Source organism: Rasamsonia byssochlamydoides, assembly GCF_041956645.1.
Source record: "Rasamsonia byssochlamydoides strain NRRL 3658 unplaced genomic scaffold VTN77scaffold_7, whole genome shotgun sequence".
NCBI classification, from domain to species: domain Eukaryota; kingdom Fungi; phylum Ascomycota; class Eurotiomycetes; order Eurotiales; family Trichocomaceae; genus Rasamsonia; species Rasamsonia byssochlamydoides.
Genome location: NW_027192390.1, coordinates 348,503 through 369,663, shown reverse-complemented (window position 1 = coordinate 369,663; position 21,161 = coordinate 348,503). Strand labels below are relative to the sequence as shown.

The window sequence follows — 21,161 nt, the reverse complement described above, 5'->3', positions numbered from 1 at the left end:
TGGCTATGATGGACTTTTTTTATGTACTGAGAATCAATCATGTCATTTCGCTTCACTCTCCCTGCAAAGCTTTGACATACTCCGCCGCTCGGGCCTTCACCTCCTCAACCATCTTTTCGTTTCCACCTTCGGTAGCGGCAAGTTTCTCCTCAAACGCCAGCCACTTCTTGAAGAAGAACCGTGCCTGCTTGGGCTTCAACTTCTTCCTTCCTTCCTCCGCCACAACAGGTCCGTTCTTCTTCGACTGGGACTTGTTGGGGACTCCCAGAACTCGCTGGAAGAGTCGACGAACTTGTTCGTTGTCCCCGATCTTGATCTCTAGGTCTAGTAGCACGTTCCACAAATCGACGCGCTTGGGGAATGAAGACAACAAGCCCTCAAACACTGTGCGTCCGCGTTCCACATCTCCGTTTGGAGACCGGAATTCGAGCTGGCCAAACTTCGAAGTGACTTCGATATGGGTGTGAGAAGGTAGAGACTGGAGAGCACGAGGAAGCAATGCACGGCCGCGGTCAGGCGCCGCCATTGTGTCGAAGAGGAACGTCGCGTAATTGATGTAGAACTTCGGCGAATGGAAGATCTTCTTCTTGAGAGCCGTCTGGAAGAGCTCATCGGCTTTCTGTAGTGGATGTGTTAGTGGATTACTTGACAGATAAACTCATGAAGAAGAGAAATCATACCTCATTCTTTCCAGATTGGATAAAGATGCTGATCATCCGCTCGTAGATTTCCTGGGTGTCGTTGTATTGACACGCTCGCTTGAACACCTCCTCGAGAGTGTCGTCGTTGCCGTAGGTATTCTCCAGGTTGAGCAATGCCACCCAGACGTTCAACTTCTCGGTCTCTTGACCAATGCTGATCGAGCGAATGGCACGTTCCGCAATTTCTCGTGCCTTGTCCACTTCTCCGAGTTCTAACTGGAAAGCCATATATTGAAGCCACAGGACCGACGAATCTGGTTCTCCAAGCAGGAGACGTTCGTAATCAGCCACGGACTGCGGACCACGGGCGTCCAAGTCACCCGTCTGATCGATTTGAATTTCCGGTTTGCGGTGCCGTTTCTTCTTCTTGGTGGCCGCTTCGTTATCGGAGTCAAACGGACCAGCCATATCCGCGTCATTGTCGTTAATATTTCCCGTCCAGTCGAAACCGCCCGCGTCAAGACCCTCGTTATCGCCTTGTCTTCCATTTGCCATGCGCTCATCTTTATCGCTCTCTTCACTCTCGCTCTCACTACTACCGTCTGACTCTACATCATGTAGAGTGACACCCTCATCGCTATCATCATCACTCTCAAGATCGACTCCACCTGCCTCGTTCATCGACTGGTCATCATCAGACTCCTCACTGTCCGCATCCTCTTCGTCTTCGTCTTCGAAATAGGATGCCTTCAGCCCGAAAGAGATCTTCTCTTGCTCGAGATCAATTTTCAGAATCTTGGCTTTCACAGCATCCCCCTTTTCATACAGCTTCCGCGCGTCCTCAACCCGGTGCTCTGCCATTTCACTGCGGTGGCAGAGACCGCTGACATTTGCAGAGCCATCAACGACAATGAATGCGCCAAAGTCTTCCACATTTCGTACCTTTCCAGTCACGATCTGACCGACCTTAAGATCCCGAAGTGTGATAGGCGTCTTGTAGTTTGGATCCAAAACAGATTCTTTGAGGCTCATTTGTACTTTGTTTGCCTCTGGATCCACGAAGATAATTCTTCCTTTCACCAGCTGGTCCACCTGGAACTCGTCCTTCCACTCTTTGAGGTACGAGTCAGACAGGTCGGAAATACGGACATAGGCGGTTACATTGTGGCCCAAAGTGACAAAGAGCCCGTTGTCAGCTACTCTCCGTACAAATCCACGGACAATATCGTTCACTTTCAACTGACTGATTGACTGAATCTCTGGATCTCGGACAGGAAGCGACGAGCTCAGAACCTTCGATGGACGTAACGAAAGGTATACTTTCTTGTTGGGTTTATCGACGTCAACAATGCAGGCCCGGAGAACTTCGTTCTTGCGATATATTGATGGATCGATTTTGGAATAATCGTCGGCCATGTCTATGAGGTTGACTGCGCCAACAATTGTATCGCTGAGTTGCATGAGTATTTGCTTCTCCGTGACCTTCGTGACCCTTCCCGGTAATATCATTCCTTTCGAAAGCTTGTCAAGAGATAGTTCACTGGCAGCTCCTTGTTTTCCTGAAAGATCTAGACGGCCCTTTTCTAGGTCGACCGCCGTGACACGGACTTTCAAAGCAGAGCCAACGGGGAAGTTCTTCTCAATGTCGGCCAAAGTGGACAGATCGTCAGTCAGGTCAATAGCACGTAGCCGTCCGCGCACATTAGGCGATAGATTAACCCAAAGACATTCGTCGGTTATATTATTGATGAATCCAATCCACGATGAACCCACTTTTATTTGGTCCAAGCGCAATGGATTAGGATCTTCGGCGTTGATAAAGCTTGGCTTAGCAGAAAGCTCGAACACTGGATACTTGCCGATGCGATGGCTGATAGGCAAGAATTTGTGGCTACGGGCGTCGTGAATTCCGAGAATTCGGACCGGGAGTACTTGCTTGGCTCGAAAGACACGCAGAGGTTGTTTGCGATCCTTAATATCTTCCCATTGATCAAACACCTCAGATACGTCTATGCGGCCCTGTATGTTGTCCGCCAGAACGACATTGATTTGGGTTTCCTTGACTGAGACAATCTTGGCTTTTGTGACCTTTCCGAATGTGAAGTCTGCCATCGACTTGATGTTCTCATCGATGGGATTCGTGATAAGGTCTTCCACCTCTCGAACCGGTTTTGTCCGTTCCTTCAACTCCGAGGACAGACGTTCTGCGGGCTTCATGGTGAGCGTAAACCTCCGGAAGTCCCCGTCGATTTGATGAACCGTAGCAGAGATAGGCTGCGATCTGAGCATTCCGAAATCGGGTTTATCAAGATGTTCATCAGAGATAAGACGCTTCGGAAGAAGTCCGGTGAGGCCACCGAGGAATTCGACGAAAATTCCCTGTGAAGTTATATTCCTGATAAAACCGGTGACTTGTGCGCCTTCTTGAATGTCTTCGAATTTCGCAGGAAGAACTCCTTGCTTCAGTGCTTTCTTAAGACTCTGTTTGTTTGTCACTTTGATGAGTCGATGCGCTCGTTTGATATCAAGGACCAACAGATCAGACAGCTTCTGTCCCACCCTGATCTTTGCAAGGGCAGAGCTTTGCTTTGACGCAGAGCTGTCAGCCAGATGATGCGCATCTAACCGAGCAATCACACCAGAGTTCTCAAGTTTCAGAAGAACGTCGTCACTTGATTTTTCAAAAACAGTGCCAGTCACGAGGAGTCCAGGGTGAATTTCATCAAAAGCCTCTCTGTAGCTGTCTGAGAACGTCGATGGATCCTTGCAAGAGACAACCAGTTTCCCGAGAGACGCGTCCACACTTAAAGCGTGGACATTGACGACCTGACCTTGCCTAAAATGTTGCGAAGGATCTTTGATGTAAGCTTCACTCATTTCAGAGACGGGCAGGAACCCTCGTATTGAACCATAGAATTGAACGATAGCGCCGTGTGGTTGAATATTTACTATCGTTCCTGGAGATTGGGCTCCAGGCACGATGTCATTGTAGTCTTTCCAGATGGCGGAATCGCTGTTGAGAAGACTCTTCTTCAAGGTCAATCGTATTTGACGTTTTTCGAGGTTAACAGAAAGAATCCTGGCCGAGACCGTCATGCCTTCCCGGAACTTCTTCTCGGGATGTTGGAGCTGCGCATCTGCAAAGTGCATCGGCGGCACCAATCCAGTGATACCCTCCGCTAACGACAGGATTATTCCCTCCATGCCAGTGGGTCCGATCAGGAGTTTTTCGATCTTCCCCTTGACCACGGCACCGACTGTTACGTCCTCGAGGCGGATAAATGGCTGATCAATCACGCTTCTTTCAAAGGACAAGAGGTAAAGATTATCTAACGCGTTGTAGCCCACAATTCTCGCTTCATGAACGGAGCCAACCTTGTATGGCCCCTGTTCGGAAGAAATGGACTCAACAGTTCCATCAGAGACTTTGGAAACATGGACGAACCCCAAACGTTTCGTGGACCCAATCTCCACGTAAAGTCCCAGGCCTGGATCGACTTTGACGACCTTGGCATCGGGCACGATTGCTGCTATGGCAGGAGCTGGACTTGAAGTCGAACCCTGGTCAGCAGCGGCGAACTTCAGGACATGATCCAAGATCGAAAAGCCAACTTTCAAAGGCTCAGCAGCCGGGAAAGTACAGATGATCCGGCCCTTTATTTTTGCACCGTTATGGAACTTTTTGGTAAGGTCAACGGTTCCCGAGTTTGCGCCAGAATGCACTAGATCGACAGTCGCATCCAACAGGCCCATGATCTTCCCGACCATTCCGTTGGACGAGACGTCGGTAAGGAGAATCTCTGCCGCCGTTCCTGGGAGGTATGAATTGATCGTGGGCGCGGAGCTTAGATAGTGGGACTTCTTGATTGATGCAGCGGTCCGAAGGTTGGTGGAAAGCTTGACGACAGTTCGACTGGCATTGAAGCCCGTGATGATACACAGGAACACGGTTCCTTCCTTGATGCTTGAATAATCGACCTCGGGATCAGCCTCCTTGGAAGACATAAAACCTTTTATGTCAGATTCCTCTAGGCCAAGATCCATGACCAGGCCATGGTCTTCGACGCTCACGACTGAAGCTTGGACAATAGTGTTTTCAACCAGATCAGATTTCAAAAGCCCAGAGTTTGTTTGTCGTGGATCGATTGAAAGCTCGATCCTCTTTTTGCTCTTGGCTGCCGCAGTATCCGTGGCCGCGCTCCCCGTGGAGGTGACATATGCTCGCAGATACTGACCCAGGCGGAAATACGCCTTCAGGTCCAGGGTATTCTCTTCCAATTCATCGCTTTCCTCCTCTTCGTCCTCTTCTTCTTCATTCAGTAGCTTCTCGATCTTCTGGTCCAAACCCTTCGAGATCGACGTAAGCGGGACGTAGCCGGTAAGATTGTTGGGCAAGGCAAGACCGATATCGTGGGCGTTGATGCTGGAGACCTGACCTAATACCATGGTTCCGGGAACAATGCGCTATAAAAAAAATTAGCCTAAGAACTATGTCTCCATATCTGGAATGCTCTGGGATATGTACCTTGAAGCTGAGGCCTTCAATGCGCACACCTTGCTTGGTGGACGTTCCCTGATCCTCGCGCTTTTTGCTTTTTGCCTTACGGGTCTTTTTCGTCTTGGAAGCCCCCTTGTCGGCATCCTCCATTTCAATATCGTCATCTGCGTCTTCATCTTCGAGGCCATCGACTGCCTTCCCAGAACCTTTCTGTTCAAAGAGCACGTCGCGGGTAGCCTGTATCTGAATTTGTTTCCGCTCGAGGGGAGTCAAAACACTTCCACCGCCGCGGGGAAAAGACGGTTCTTCGTCGCGAACAACTGAAAGCTCGGAGTTCTTCAGACCAGAGCTTTCTGAGCGCATTGGCTCCTTCGAGACTTCCTTCCCGGAAGCTCTGCCATTCTGCTTGCTGTGATCTTTCTTCTTCTCGTCTGCTCCAACTCGAGCACGCTTCTGAGGCTTCTTCGTAGCGGAGTCCTCTCCAGCGGTGCCCTTGCGCTTGACTGGCGCCATATTGGACAAAAGATCTGAGTAGCCTGAGAAAAAGCTCCCAAGCTGCTCTGTCCGTCTTCAGTCATGCGGGAAAAGTGCGGGCAGCCAAAAATTTCAAAAAATGTTCAGGCGGAGAGAGCAGCACAATCTTTGACCGCCTTCCGCTGCGGGGTTAGCGTATCTACCTGACGCAAGGTACTCACCGCCTGCCAGAAAATAATAGGCATCGCGTCACGAACAGGCACGAACAGCACGCCGACACGCCCGCGAGACCCGCGACGTGCTCCGCTCTCATAGTTCTGGTCCCGCCATGCTTCTGTTATCTGCCACGGGGGCTGGGACGCTCTGCTCTGCTCACTCTTTCGCTCCTCTGTCCATGCAGAGCATCCATTGTCATCCTCCCATGCATAATGGAAGACTCTCACGGTCTCACTGAGCTACCACGTTCAGATCCCGTTCACTTCCCTTCGTCTCAAGAGATCCCATCGTCTCCACCGTCAGTGGTCTCGGAGGCTGGCGCTCGACGCAAGCCCAAGAGGCCACCACCAGTGACTCCCCGTTCGTTCAAAAGGTTTTTCACACCGCGATCTGCCCTCAATGCTGCAAACAACACCAGCAATGTTAGGACAAATCGGCAGGCATTGAGGGAGATTAGCTCTCCGACCCTGAACCGACTGGGTCCTGCGTTCACGAAGCCGTCGAATGGTGGACAGCATGGAGCTCCCAAGAACCCTTTCGCTGAAGTTGCAAGAACACCAAGCAGAAAGAGAAAGCTATCATTTTCATCGCTAGGATCTCCGCAACAATCGTCACCTCTCAGAAAGGTCCGCGTCGCAGCTGCCGTCGACGACGATGATCGAGTTCTGGAGAAGACCGTCGAGGAGATTGAGCTTGGTTCCCCAATTGGAGTTGAGGAACCGAAGGCCAGACACATCGCGAACGAGGTCCCATCAGTCAAGCCTTTGCGTCGATCCATAGCACTGGGGACGTCTGGAGAGCTATGTCTGCGCAGTATTTCTGGGCGTATGAATCGGGTGATTCATCGATCCAACTACGGCATTGGTTTGTTCTTAAGCCCTCCCCGTATACAAGGAGCATCGTTTAACAGCTTCCACCTCCAGGCTGGCAAGATCAAACGTGCAATTTCTATTCTCGTCCAGATGACCTCCATCCCTGTGTCAGCGTCGCTGGGGAACGTCTCGCGCTTCCCTTCTGCGTTGCGTCTTGCCATAGTGAGTAATCCCGAGTTTCTTACCTTCTAGCTACTGATACTGACTTCTTATCAAGCCAATTCTCTTGTCGCTGTTGGAGACGAGGAGGGAGGAATCCGCCTTTTAGACTCGGCAAAAGAGGACAAGAACGGCTTCTCTAAGGCATATCTGACCTTCCGCCCACACGTTAATGCCATCATGGATTTAGAGTTTTCTTCGGACGATATGTTCCTTGCAACTGCGTCGGGGGATCAAACGGCATTAATTATTGATATGAATACCCAGAAGCCGATCTACTGTCTGTCCAACCATGTTTCCTCAGTCAAGCGAGTTCAATTCCAGCCCGCGTCAAACAACAAAGTCATTGCAACCTGCAGTCGAGATGGCAATGTCAACATCTGGGATCTAAGGTGCAAAGGCTACGAGAATCCTTCGTTGCAGGTACGGTGCTCTCTTGCATCAGATGCAGACGAAGGCCTTTCAGCTCCATCACCTAAGATGAAGTACCCTCAAGCACTAAACACCATCCACGGTGCTCATGCTTGGATGTCTCGGACATCAAAGTCCGAGAAGTCTGAACCCCAAGTTGGGCGTGCAGACGTCACAGTTACTTCGCTAACATTCCTTAATCCTGGCCGTGAGAATCTATTCGTTACGGCTTCTGAAGCTAATGCCTGCGTGAGACTCTGGGACTTGCGCACTGCCTATAACATCCGTCGGGGTCGACCTCTTCCTCTCTCAACAACTCGAGAGCCTGACAGCCATGTGAAATACCGAGCTTTCGGAGTGACTTCGATGGCCTTGAGTGGGGATGGGTCGAGATTATATACGCTCTGCCGGGACTCGACCGTGTATGCGTACTCCACCTCGCATTTGGTTCTTGGAAGCGCTCCAGAGCTGGTCTTGAACAGCACTTGCCCGCGACGCTCAGGCGGACCTGACAAAGAAGGTCTCGGACCTTTGTACGGATTCCGTCATCCCCGTCTGCAAGTTTCCTCTTTCTACGTCAAAACCGCTGTTCGACCAGCTCGGGGCGACAAGGAGGAAATGCTTGCTGTCGGCAGCAGTGATCATTGTGCAATCTTGTTTCCTACCGACGAAAGATATTACTCTGGCGCAAAGTCTAACAGTAAACTTGACCATCTTTCGTCAGATATTCGTCCAAACGCCTCTCTAACCGGCCTTCGTCGTACGAATTCCGGAGTCGGTCTGTCTGGAAGGCTGGAAGACACCATCCCCATCTATCAGACAGGTACCGCATTAGTCGGAGCTCACAAGAAAGAAGTTTCTGCTGTCTCATGGACAGTCAATGGTGAGCTGGTTACTGTGAGCGATGACTATAGCTCTAGATGCTGGCGTGAAGGACCCGATGCACGCTATTTACGGGCTAGCGAAGCTGATGGCAGACGATGGTGCAGTGGATGGGCTGAAACACCAGACTCATATAGTGATGAGGAAGAATGACGACTTTACGATAACTGCATGGCGCCTACCCTCTTTCATACCCCTTTTTCTTTTTCTTTCCCCCTTTCATATCACAACATCAAAATTCTAGCATGGCGTGGCGTTCTTTTCTTTCCTTTTCCTTTCTCTGGGCGTTCAAACAGCATGGCGTTGTCATCGATCCCGGGTCTGTTCTGTAGGAGTTATTATCTATCTTTCTTTGTCTCTTGTCTCTGTGTCAGCTGAACTAAAACTCATTCATGGTCACATCACATCTTCCTTCGCATGGTGTCACGATGACTGCATGTACTGTATCTGCAATAAATAATTTCGGCATTCGATGAGTTAACTATGGTGCCTGGCGTTTACAATTTTTAAGGGGAGTAGGTTCATAGTGTTCTGGATGAATAAACGATTTTTTAAAGCTTCTTGCCCTTGTTTTCTCTGATCAGAAGAGCCACGACCATTAAGGTCACGGCTACGCTGGTTGAGGATAGTTTAGTGCTTTTGATTACTAGAATCTGCCAAGCTAGGATTCAACAAATAACTCTAGTGGATATGGATATAAGCTGTATTTTTTCACAGTTGAAATTTAATTGAAATTTAAAAAAGATTATATTCTTGTCTCATCATTCCTCTGCTGAATGCTATTCTTGAATTAAGATGAATTTCAGTTTATTTCCTTGTCTTCTCTAGTGGTCGTGTCCGTCATCCTCGGCCTTCTTCTCCGGATCGAGTTTGATCATGGTGTCAATCCGCATGATGGCAATGCACGCTTCAACCGCACTCTTCAGCTGCTTGACCTTGCTCATGCTGGGCTCCAGCACTCCCGCCTTGAGTGAGTCCACCACACGGCCTTTCGTCAGGTCGAGTCCGTAGTTCCGGTACGTCTTCTTCTTTTCTATGGCCTTCTCCTCCTCGTTGGCGTCGCCTTCCTGAACACGCTGGGAGATGGCATGACGCACACGCAGCTGGGCGACAAGTTCCGAAGAGTCCTTGGCTGCGTTGACGGCCAAAGTCTTGGGGATGATAAGGAGGGATTGAGCGAATTCACCGATGGCTAATTGCTCCCGAGAACTCTAGAAACCGAAACAGGTCAGAGAAGGGAAACCAAGACGTTGGGCAAGGGTTACATACCACCGTCACAGCAAACTCCTCAAGGTAAATGTGAAGGGCTGTTTCCACGGCACCACCTCCCGGAACAATGCTACCGCTCTCCAAAGTTCGCTTCACGGCGCACAAGGAGTCATGAACAGAACGCTCCATCTCATCCAGCTGGTAGTCATTAGGTCCTCGGAGAATGATTGACGCGGAGGAGTGGGCTTTGGTTCCCTTCACAAGGATACACTCGTCATCCGAAATGCGTTCCTGCACCACCTCTTCGGCGTGTCCGAGATACGAGGCCTCGAACTTCTCGTCACCATTCAGATCCGAGAGCGTGCTCACAAGGGTAGCTCCAGTAGCCTTCGCTATCCGCCTCAAATCTTCCTTCTTGCACCGCCTGACAGCCATGGCGCCCCTCTCGACGAACAACTTCAGTACCATGTCATCGATACCCTTCGTGGTGAGGATCACATTGGCTCCGGCCTTGAGGATCATCTCAACCCTCTCCAAGACGATACCGGACTCCCGCTCCCTAATCTTCTCAAGCTGCGAGGGGTCATCAATCGTGATCTGGACGCCAAGCTTCATCCTCTCTTTCTGCAGATTCATATCCAGACAAGCGATCTTCGCATCTGTTATCCGAGTCTTCATCGCCTGAGACGCAACGGTGCAGTTGAGAGCGTATCCTTTGACCAGTATCGACTCCGTAGCACTCTTGCCATGGGCCTTGAGCAAGTTCACGGCCTTCACAGGGTATTTGACCTCGTTCTTCTGGTTCGTTGTCTTCACCAAAAACATGGCATCCACAACCATATTGGCAAAGAAGTCAGCATCTGAACCGATGATTTTGCTGGACATCGACGTCTTTGCGATGTTGATTAAGCTCTCCCGGCCCAGGTTCTCAACTTTCGTGCTGATGTTCTCGTTCATGTACTTGACGGCTTCTCTAAGAGCTAGTCGGTAGCCCGTGATGATCGTAGTGGGATGAATCCGGTTCTTCATAAGCTCATTCGCTCTCCGAAGGAGTTCGGACGCAATCAAGACGACAGATGTAGTACCATCTCCAACCTAAAGCGTGATCAGTAGGGGAAGTATGACAGGTGGGGAAGGACGTTTAAGCAGTACCTCCTTGTCCTGCTGCTGAGCCAAATCCACCAGGATCCTGCCAGCGGGGTGCTCGATATCCAAAAGACTCAGGATAGTGGCTCCATCGTTTGTAACCGTCACATCCTTCACATATTTGTCAACAAAATTGAAACCGTACGTAAAAGGTTATTATAACCGTCTTACCCCGATGTCGTCCACCATCATCTTGTCCAAACCAGAGGGACCGAACGAGCTTTTGACCACATTGGCGATAGCTTGTGTCGCAAGCACTGCATAGATATTAGCACATCGATGAAAGCCCAGACCTATGCCTTCCACAAACCATTTTGTTCCCGTACATCGGCGCCGCTAATTTTCTGCCCGCCGAGAACTGTGCGAAGCCGTCAGTATCAGTCGAGGTGAGTCATTCTAAGTAAAGGACTCACATAGAGTGCCCGCATTTCGCGGCTGTTCAAAGATGCCGGCCATCGTTGCGACAACGCTGGAGATGAGGGGTGTGTAGTCTTCGAAGCTCCGACTCTGAACTTCCAGGCGTTTCCTGCGGGACAGTTGAGAAAGCGTGTGGCGCTAAGAATTCTGCCGCCCCAAGGCGGTCTGCAATTTGAATAGACATCCCACTTTAACGAAGGCGGGAGCCGCAAAACAGCCATTCTTTCGAAACCCACTTTCGCGCTGAGTCACCAGCGCGTCCCTGTTCTTTGAAATTTCACCGGTACAAGAAAGGCTCTTGAGAAATTGTATAGTCTTTTTTTCCGCAAAAATGTCGAGCCAGGACGCAAAGGAGCCGGTCGAAGGCGCCGCGCAAACGCTGCCTGACCGTACTCTAAACCCCGCCGAAGATAAGGCTGCCCCCGAGGGCGAGATGTCCAAGAACGCCGCCAAAAAGGCTGCGAAAATAGCAAAACAGGCAGCGAACAAGGAAGAAAGGGAAGAAAAGGAGTCCAGCAAGGGACTGAAGGCAGAGGCCAAGAAAGCCCCTTCCAAGGCGCCTAAGAAGAAGATGGAGGGGGCTGCCCTCATTGGCATAGATGTTGCGAAAGAAGATGATTTCGCAAGCTGGTACCAGCAAGTCCTGACTAAAGGAGACATGCTGGACTACTACGATGTGTCTGGATGCTTTATTCTCAAGGTAGGCATCTGTTCTTGCCATTGACGATTTTTGTCCTACACCATACTGATGATGTATGTGCTCTAGCCCGCTTCGTATTTCATCTGGGAGACCATCCAGAACTGGTTCAATGACAAAATTAAAAAGATGGGCGTCAAAAACTGCTCTTTCCCCTTGTTCGTGTCGGAGGATGTGTTGCAAAGAGAGAAGGATCACATTGAAGGTTTTGCCCCTGAGGTCGCGTGGGTTACTCATGCGTACGTTTCCTCGTGAAAAATTTATTCCATAAGGCCAAAGAAGATAGCTGACGTTATTTCAGAGGCTCGACTCCTCTGGAAAGGAAGATTGCAATTCGTCCCACGTCAGAAACGGTCATGTACCCATACTATGCCAAGTGGATCCGAAGCCACCGTGATCTTCCTCTTCGTCTGAACCAGTGGAACTCCGTCGTCCGCTGGGAGTTCAAGCATCCTCAGCCATTCCTACGAACCCGAGAATTCCTCTGGCAGGAGGGCCACACTGCGCATCTGACGGAGGAAAGTGCTGCAGAGGAGGTTCTGCAAATTCTCGATCACTATGCGCATGTTTACGAGGATCTCCTTGCCGTCCCAGTCGTCAAGGGCAGGAAGACGGAAAAGGAGAAGTTTGCGGGTGGTTACTATACTACTACCGTTGAGGGATACATTCCTGCCACCGGCCGTGGTATCCAAGGTGGAACATCCCACTGCCTTGGTCAAAACTTCAGTAAGATGTTCGGCATCACGGTGGAGGATCCCTCTGCCAAGGGTGAGGAGAAGAAGCCGCCGTTGTACGTCTGGCAGAATTCTTGGGGTCTTTCTACCCGTACCATCGGTGTCATGGTCATGATCCACAGCGACAACCGCGGTTTGGTTCTTCCACCTCGCGTTGCGGAGATTCAGACGATTATCGTTCCGGTCGGTATTACTGCGAAGACGACGGACGAGGAGCGCAAGAAGCTGTATGATGAAATCGATAACCTGGTGAATGTCCTCACTGCTGCTGGAATTCGCGCGGAGAGTGACAAACGCGAGGGCTATTCTCCTGGCTGGAAGTTCAATGACTGGGAGCTCCGAGGCGTCCCTCTCCGCCTCGAGTTCGGTCCCGGTGAGTCGGCGGGCAACTTTGTCACCGCCGCCCGTCGTGACATTCCAGGCAAGGAGGGCAAATTCACCATCCCGATCCCGGAACTGGCCACCGCCGTCCCTGCAGTCCTGGACACTATCCACAACGATCTCTTCAAGCGCGCCGACGAAGAATTCCGTGCTCACCGGAAGCTCATCACCAACTGGGACGACTTTGTCCCGGCGCTGAACGCCAAGAACGTCTGCCTGATCCCGCACTGCCTGACGGAAGCCTGCGAGGACCAGATCAAGGAGATGAGCGCTCGCAAAGCAGAGGAAGACAGCGGCGAGCCCCAGGATGCGCGCGCGCCTAGCATGGGCGCCAAATCGCTTTGCATCCCGTTCGACCAGCCCGAGGGTATTGTGCCGGGCGTGACCAAATGCACCAACCCGCACTGTGGCAGGCTGGCCGAGAAGTGGTGCATGTTTGGACGTAAGTCAAAACCCCTTCCCCTTTCTACATTTTTTCCTGCGTTTCATCTCCCAGTGTCCTTCGATGAGCTGTTTCACTAACTTCGGCTGCTTCCACTAGGCTCCTACTAAACAAACCGAGCAATATAAACTATCAACATGTAACCAAATCAAATCATTACTTACCTACCCTACCTACACCTTGCGAATGAAGCTACGATTTTTCTTTTTTTTTTTTGTTATATTTTGTCTGTCGCTTAGAAGCGCAGGAAACAAATGAATGGGGTGAATGGGAATTTTTGCTTTGGCCACGGCCATAGGTATGGAGTGAGTAGGTGGAAAGGAAAGGAAAGGGTTAGGCAGGCTAGGCAGGCTACGGTGTAGTGTATGTAGGCCCGGGAGTCAGTTCATGAACTTTCGCAAAGTTAAGAGCAGCGGCAGCAGCAGCAGCAAATAAGCAGCAACATCAGTATGCCCCACAGTTCCTAGTCCGGTGTCCCTTGATCCATTCTTCTATGCTTGTGTGTGAGAAAGGAGAAAAAAAAAGAAGAAGAAAAAGAAAAAGAAAAAGAGGGAAAGATGGCCTTCGTCCCCTGTGTAAAAAAAAATAAAAATATGTTTCTATATGAAAGCAGGTATCCACCTAAGGAGATAGATGGATGGACAAAGCAAGACAAGGAAGATAGAAGCATCTCTCTATCAGCACAGATAGATGGGTAAAAACATCGAAAATACAAGGTCAGAAATAAAGAGAAATAAAAGGCTCTTTTTTGAGCTTGTACAGTACAGAAGATGAGAGTAGAGAACTGACAAAAAAGAATTTAAAAAAAAAAGGAATGGAAACGCTTTTGGAAGCAGCCAGAGCCAGAATAACATTCGCGTAAGCCTGCAAGGACTCATTCTCATATCTCTGGTTGTTCCATGTGAAGGCTACTTCCCCGAAGCGGAATGGGTCGTTTGCTCATTTGAACTGGAGGCGTACTTCGTGATCGGTGAACTTCGAGCCGTTCGATGACGCCTCTTCCCTTACTGGCTTTCTGGGAGGCAGTGATGAGTTCGAAGGGAGTGGTGAGAGGCTCTGTCGCATTCAGGATGTACGTGACGTTGTTGTCGTCGACAGCTGTTATCTGCTCTGTATGATGATGAGGTCGCGCGTCTTCTCTGTTGCCCCATGTCATATCAATAACCAGGGACTGCCGATTGTTCTGATTATTTGGCTGAGGAGCTCGTAGTTTGGAAAACTCCCCAATGCCTGGGCTGGGTGGAGCCGGGTCAGACTTCCGCTTCAGGTGATATTTATAAAAGGGCCGTTGATGTTGGCTTTCAACCTGGGGGACTGGAGGCCTCGTGGTAGCTGCCTCAGTTGTTCCCGGATCATTTGATCGGAATGCCTGAATCAAATCAGCCGAAGGAGGCTGAGCATATGTATGCCTTCTTTTTGCGGCGGAAGACTGAGATTCTCGCTTGGACGTTTTTTCATGGCTCTTGAGATTATTTGTTGATGAGAAACTCTTCCCTCTCTTTCGAAGTGATGGTCCTTTACGGATAAGTTTTGAGAATTGACTTTCCCTTTCAGCTGGATTCCTGCTGGATCTTGAAGGCCCTGGAGGGGGTTGTAGTACGTCCTCGTCGAAGGCTTCCTGGGACGCCGGCGGGGTAAACGGGGGCCCTGGGTCAGGAACCGGGACGCGGCGAAATGCATCGTGAGAATTGATTTCGCGGACTATGGCGTCTTGCAAAGTTTCAAAAGTGGGACGTTCAGGGCTTGCCGCTTGGGTGGTAATATAAGCCTGTTTGAACATATTCATTATCTCATCGACGTTATAGCTGGGTGACGGCTGTGGTGTGACGGGACTGGGACTCGCATCTGGTAATGGACTGTTCACAATCTCGGCGATACTGGCATTCTGCGCGATTGAGCGATGGTTGGTTATTGGTTCTTGAGCTGCACAGTGCTCTATTTTGATTGAAGGCTTCTGTAAGGATGCCAGCTCTGTATTTATCGAGAGGTCCCGCACATTCTTTCGAGAGACCGGTCGAGAGGAATCTGGCGTGTTGGCGTCTCGTACAGAGACATTTGAACTTGGTGCTACAGAATCTCGAGTCTGGGTTCTGTTCGAATCCTCATTGATAGACTGCTCGTCGGGTCTCTCTGTCGACCCATTCCGCGTTGAAATGTCGGAACTGTCAGAAGTTGAAGTAACTAGAGTCCTCCGAAAGCCACGTTTACCTGTTAGATCAGGCGCTGAGACCTGCGGCCGTAGGCTCGTCTCGGTTCTGCTCAAACGCTTCGTCCCGAAATTGTCTTCATGATGTAAATTCTCGTAAGAGGTAGTCCTTGGCGCACCGCGTAGCTTTCTACTCCTCACGTTGAGAGTCCCCTGGCCGCGACGCATGGATTCTGGACCCGCTCCCGACTGAGGTTTCCAAGCTTTCTGACTTGACAGCGAGCTGGAACTCGCAATGTTCCGATCTGCGACGTCTTCTTGGTATATCACGGATCTCCGGGAGTAGGCCTTTCGTTCTGTGGTTCGCTGCACCGGGGGATGATGTAGGTTACGATCTGCGACATCTTCATTGTACGGGGTCGTAGGGGACAATGACCTCGAGCCTATCCGGTAACGATGCGACGAAAACAAGGCGTCAATGACATCGACGTGCCTTGGAGGTCGGGCTGTCCAGGAATTCGTAGGATCGTAACGGAACTGGGATATTGAGGACAGGGGTCTGGAGTGAAATTGGTCGTTTAGTCGTTCAAGTTGCCTCTCAATCCCAAGGAAGTGATGATTGACGCCGAGCAGAGCAGGACGCTTCGAATCAGGGGAGAAAAGCGACGTGGCCCCGGGAGTAGATCGCCCGGCAGATGAAGCGGAAGAGACATCGTTCACACTGGACAATGGACTCCGGTCTTGCGATGCGGGGGTTCCTGGCGTGTTCTTTCCAGAACGCGGGGAAGCGCCGGTGTTGAAGAGACTCTTCAAGCCAACCATGATTGATGCTTCAATCCGAAGGTACCATTGACCGTGCAGTCGATGAAGTCGTAATAGCGGAAGCCGTCTCTATTGAAATTCTAAGCCATACGTTTTCTGCGACCCAGTTGGAGGTGACCAAGACAATAATAATGATCCTTAGGGACGTCAAGTTTGACCCGTGAAAGAGGGAGAAGAAATAACTAGGAATTAGGCTGATACATATCCGCCAGCATTCAGATCGATATTGAGAAATAGACACTGATAGGAAGACACAGGATAAATAATGAAACAAAAAAGAAGCAACGTCCCGACTCTCGAGCGTTGCAAAGCACGTGTGTATCCAGTTGTCGGGATGCCACTTATCAACAAACGACATGCACTTTGGGAAACACAAATGTTTTAAGGCGGGACCTGCACCAATAGCGCGATCAATTAAATCGAGGAACGCGATAGAACTGCTCGAAGTCAATGCGCGGTCGCAGTGGATCGGATTGATCCTTGTCTTGGATCCAGGGGCACTCTTAGTCTTCCCAGTGAGATGGAGCTGGGGAACGCGCACTACTGCTGCAAGCTCACAGAGATCGAACTGCCCAGTAGGCTAGTCCCTTTTGCAGATGAACATTTATCGTGGCATCCAGCATCAGGCGAACAGGCCAGCCGCCAACCCCTGATGCGGTTCCTCGGCGAACGAGCCGGACCGGGGAGCACTCCCTAGCGTCTCCTCCATTCTCCAATGCCAATGGATTATTGGATACAATGAGAGAACCAAGCAGGATTCATCACACCAACAAGATTTGTCACCTCAACGGCCCAAGCACAGGCACCTTCTGGACCGGCTGGTCATGGTCATGTTGTGAAGCACACGAGACGGCGTGCAGTTGCTATGCTGGAGCGGGTTAGTGACAGCTCGGAAGGGGTCTATTATTATTATTATTGGCGGTTACACTCCGGTTGATCGTCGACGAGCGGAGACAGCAGTGAGCCGTGCTATCGCCCGATGGGTCCAATTGGAAGTTCGGTTCCTGGGCCTTGCAGAGGTGCCTGCATTGCGCAAGGACTTCCCCAGCCGGGGGTTTTCAGCCCCATCAGGGACCAGTGGCTGATAACAAAGAAGACGATAAGATGGGGGATTGTTGGAGGTTGGCACGATGGGACATGAAGACGTTTCGAAACGGTATCTGTGGAAGGAGTCAAAAGGTTCAGTGACGAAAGCTAAATGCTTGCTATTAGGTTAGGCAGGCAAACAAACTTCAACAGACTTGTGGGGGACAGCGGGCTGCCAATTCCATTATTGACTCCGGTGGGCGTGGCATTTAATAAATAATTATTACGGAGTACTGTTAGTCGGGCCTGATTGCGCCTCGACCAATCGTTCGCGGAGCAATCATGGTTGCGCACGCACCTCCGAAGTACTCCGTACAGAGTACAGCACAGTACAGTACAGTACGTACATACGCGGTTGAGTAGTAGTAGCGGATCTAAAAGCATATATGCCATGAACAGGGACTACAGTACCGAGTACAGTATAAAAATAACCCTTTACTTCGATTCAGATGAAGGAAATCTATGCTGTCTTTCTATTTTTTGTTTCACTTTCAGACTGCACTTAACTAGGCACACCTTGCATATGGCCCCAATCCGAGCAGGTGAGATCAAAGGACCGACTCTACCCGCCGTCAAAGATCTCTACCTACGCCAACAGAACACCATATCGGATGGAAGTTCTGTCACTTTTTTTCGAGGACAAAATAAACATGTGCAATGGCCCCAAATCTCTTTCGTAAGCTACCACTTCCTTTTGCTTTCCTGTCCAATACAGGTGTTGTGGGATGGTCATGCCATTTCCTAGAAGTTAGAGGGAGACTAGGGAAAGAGAGATACAAAACAGACCCCAACTCCATTGCCAGCAGAGTACATCTAGGAGATACCAGAATAACTCCAGACAGCTCGCTGTTAATACGACTGATCAAGGACAGCCAAGTCAGGCTGGTCGAGACGTCGCAGAGCCCAGCTATAGGCGGGTCTCTCATCGATGGAAATGAAGCTCTCTCGCCGAGAGACCAACGGCGATACGTGGGGGCCCAAGGGAGAGTGTGACGTTTGTTGTTGCCAGCCTGTCGCTATCGCATCGTAACCATCCAGGATGTCCACGCTGCGCAAATCGCTGTCAGGGCCCAGGAAGGAGTTGAACAGCTCGTCACCAAAGAGATAGATGTCCTGCTCGCTGAAGCTAGCGGGGAGGACATCGAGTCCATTCCCACCTGGAGATTCTTCGACGGAGCTTGGTCTGACGGTGTTTGCGTTTGATATCCCTCCCGCTCCAGTATTGTTCCAGGCCGGCGGTTCCTCGCCAGTGAGATCGACCATCTGCGGTTCGGAAGTTCTCTGAGCGGAAGCCACGCTCGCACCCCCAACGATAGCAGCTTCATGCTCTATCCCGCGCTGCTCTTCGTTCGACCTCTCGTGTCCATTCACTGCTCCAACTCGTTGTGCTGGTGATAATGATTGATTGAAATGCCCGTCCCCAGTCTGACTGGAGAAGTCAGGGTTCTTGTCATCGCTCTTGACTGAGACGGGCTCATAATTCACCGTTCTTCTCCACACGGAGGATACCCCGACCATCCTTCGTTTCTTCATCAATGGTGCATCGTCGTCGGAGCTATCGTCTGCATTCACGCCACCTTTACCATCAGGTTCCTCGGTGAGATCGATATGAACAGGGCGACCGCCGTTGCTAGCCTGACCTTCCACCCGGCAGGACAAAGCCTGAGTTTGCGCGTTCTCCCTTGCTGCTCCTTGGGACGTTGCTTTCGTCAGTTGCTTGGAACCAGTTGCCTCAGAATCTGTCTGCGGGTCTTTGGCAGGTTTCTCTGCGCCTCTAGTAGCCGGCTCTGATGCTGCTGGAGTCTTTTTCGCCGTGTCGGAACTGCTGTTCTTTTCGATTTGTTTCTTCAGGCGTGCGAATCGCCTACGGACCGCCGAGGGACTGGAGTTTGTCGCCTTGCTAACCGCATGAAAATCGATCTGGACAGGTCTTCTATCAATGCCACGAACTCCGCAGACAGAGACATCACTTCCATGAAAACTAGAATCAAGGCTGTGTACTAACCGTCTTGTAGTCGGATTTCTGAAGACAGACATATAGAAACCAGAGATTCACGTCGGGCTGGACTTTGGACGGCATATGCGGCGACTACTGATTTGAGAAAAGAGTCCCAACGATTTCGAAACGAGAGTCAAGATATTAGAAGTTTAGGGAAGAAATAGATTCTTTTCTGTTCAGAGAGGGTGCGTGAGGTAGGGCAGGAGGAAATTCAGGGTCTTTTCCTGAGGACGGGGAAGATCGTGATCGTAGACAGGTTTGCCGTAGGTTATAGAGATTTACAGACAAGGGTCATAATCGTAATTCTTTGGGGAATGATGCAACAGAAACTTTTTTTTTGTTCCAGATCATGAAAGCAGCCCTGGATACTAGAGATAATAGCCCATTCATTCATTATTGACTCCCGATAATTGTGTGCATGAACCTGCTGGACAGACAAAGAAAGCTGGCAAACCCACATAAGTCATCGCATCAAAATGTGTCGGGTAGTAGACAGGTACCAAAGGATGACCGACAAGTAAACTTTTCATATCTTCATTTCAACGTCTGCATCACCTTTTGTAGCGTTGAGATTGTATGGCCCGGTAGCCATCTGTCTCGCAAATCTCTCACCTGACTCCCTGACAGCCTCGGCCAGAACTGTTTGGACACCACGGGCTGCGTCAACAGCGCCGTCGATGATAGCCTCATGACCGGACCGCTTGTCCTCCGCACCCAGAGCAACGCGTGACGTGTCGCCCTTCAGCCACAACTCTGTAATCTCATCTCGGCCAGGCATGTAGGCCACCACACAGGCAGCGACAATCTCCCGGTGCTCAGACGGATCTGGGTCCAGCAAGAGTCTTGGAGCTTCATCCGCTTTGTCTGTTTCCTCAGTACCTGCCTCGTCAGCGACAAGGGCCGCTACGCCTCCTGCGACAAGATCGAGACAGTCAATTCGGGCATCTGCTATAGCAGCAGAAGCGGCCGTAATACACCCTGCCAGGACGTTCATTATCCCCCAGGACGCATCATGCGAACCAGGCGCATCCCCCCACCATCGGTCATCCTCCGCTTCCAGCACCGTAACCGTGATATCCAGAGCGCTTTTTGGCCAGCGTTCGGCGATGATAGCACCTCGAATGGCGGTCTCGAGATGCACGCCCAGGTCCCTTTCACTGGCATCGCGGATATGACCTTTTCGTCTGCGGGCGGCAAAAGGCGCGTATTTGACGTGCGTGGTCAGGAGGAGATTGGGAGAGAACGGCGCAGAGCGAGGTAGAGGTTTTGGCCCGTGGACTGTACATGCGATTTTAAGTGCAGTAGAAGGCGCAATCAAGGATTTGGTGGTGAGCGACCTTGACGGCTCGATTTCAAGGTATGCAGAACCGGTCGCAGAAGGGATCAGACCGGTCTTCAGAACTGCAACGGGGAGAACATTGTTAGCTCAAAGAGTCAGAAAATAGTAGTTGAATAATTTATCGAGCTTACATATTTTTCTTAGCTCAGTAGCTTGTCTTGTGCGCTGCGGTCTCTCTGCAGCGGCGCCTGTTGCAGACCGCAGCAAAGACGCAAAGACTGGCGGCCTAGTGCCGCTAGGCGGCCCATTGATTCTTCGTCTGTCAGTCATTCCACATAACCTGGCATCCTGTAAGCCTGCTCGAGTAGCAGATTACCCCAGAAAAGTATGTCTCGATGACCTTGAGTGATGCGACCCAGAAACGGAAATCTACAATTTTGAGGGATGTTTGCACTGTTTGTTGTTGTGGGGCAGGAGACGGCAGCACTTTTCACAAACAGCAGCAGTTGGCCTTCTTTTCTCTCCCGCACAAAGCTGCTTTTGCTTTCAGCTTTTCTTCCACGCCGTCGCTTAAGCATTATGTCTGCTGTCATTCATGATGCGAGGGACAAAGCTGACTATTTCTGAAACATGAGTTACTAACCTTGTAA

At 50.6% G+C, this 21,161-nt stretch overlaps 7 protein-coding genes across 7 annotated transcripts; 2 read left to right on the top strand and 5 right to left on the bottom strand.

Moving 5' to 3' along the window:
• Positions 1–52: 52 nt before the first annotated feature.
• Positions 53–5,652, bottom strand: VTN77DRAFT_8251 (uncharacterized protein; the record flags this gene model as incomplete). The annotated part of the gene is made up of 3 exons (XM_069424729.1): positions 53–619; positions 681–5,105; positions 5,167–5,652. The coding sequence occupies 3 exons, from the start codon at positions 5,650–5,652 to the stop codon at positions 53–55; spliced, it is 5,478 nt and encodes a 1,825-aa protein (XP_069281013.1).
• Positions 5,653–6,041: 389 nt separating this feature from the next.
• VTN77DRAFT_8250 (uncharacterized protein) lies at positions 6,042–8,306 on the top strand (the record flags this gene model as incomplete). Its single annotated transcript, XM_069424728.1, has 3 exons — positions 6,042–6,693; positions 6,753–6,863; positions 6,919–8,306. The coding sequence occupies 3 exons, from the start codon at positions 6,042–6,044 to the stop codon at positions 8,304–8,306; spliced, it is 2,151 nt and encodes a 716-aa protein (XP_069281012.1).
• Positions 8,307–8,977: 671 nt separating this feature from the next.
• VTN77DRAFT_8249 (uncharacterized protein) lies at positions 8,978–10,964 on the bottom strand (the record flags this gene model as incomplete). The annotated part of the gene is made up of 6 exons (XM_069424726.1): positions 8,978–9,364; positions 9,423–10,457; positions 10,515–10,619; positions 10,680–10,765; positions 10,819–10,866; positions 10,922–10,964. The coding sequence occupies 6 exons, from the start codon at positions 10,962–10,964 to the stop codon at positions 8,978–8,980; spliced, it is 1,704 nt and encodes a 567-aa protein (XP_069281011.1).
• A 292-nt stretch (positions 10,965–11,256) lies between these two features.
• On the top strand, positions 11,257–13,289 carry VTN77DRAFT_8248 (uncharacterized protein; the record flags this gene model as incomplete). Its single annotated transcript, XM_069424725.1, has 4 exons — positions 11,257–11,625; positions 11,692–11,861; positions 11,924–13,179; positions 13,279–13,289. The coding sequence occupies 4 exons, from the start codon at positions 11,257–11,259 to the stop codon at positions 13,287–13,289; spliced, it is 1,806 nt and encodes a 601-aa protein (XP_069281010.1).
• A 770-nt stretch (positions 13,290–14,059) lies between these two features.
• Positions 14,060–16,147, bottom strand: VTN77DRAFT_8247 (uncharacterized protein; the record flags this gene model as incomplete). Its single annotated transcript, XM_069424724.1, has 1 exon — positions 14,060–16,147. One exon carries the CDS (start codon positions 16,145–16,147, stop codon positions 14,060–14,062), a length of 2,088 nt encoding a protein of 695 aa, XP_069281009.1.
• Positions 16,148–18,082: 1,935 nt separating this feature from the next.
• Positions 18,083–19,313, bottom strand: VTN77DRAFT_8246 (uncharacterized protein; the record flags this gene model as incomplete). The annotated part of the gene is made up of 2 exons (XM_069424723.1): positions 18,083–19,153; positions 19,239–19,313. The coding sequence occupies 2 exons, from the start codon at positions 19,311–19,313 to the stop codon at positions 18,083–18,085; spliced, it is 1,146 nt and encodes a 381-aa protein (XP_069281008.1).
• A 445-nt stretch (positions 19,314–19,758) lies between these two features.
• Positions 19,759–20,841, bottom strand: VTN77DRAFT_8245 (uncharacterized protein; the record flags this gene model as incomplete). Its single annotated transcript, XM_069424722.1, has 2 exons — positions 19,759–20,633; positions 20,703–20,841. The coding sequence occupies 2 exons, from the start codon at positions 20,839–20,841 to the stop codon at positions 19,759–19,761; spliced, it is 1,014 nt and encodes a 337-aa protein (XP_069281007.1).
• Between the last annotated feature and the right edge of the window lie 320 nt (positions 20,842–21,161).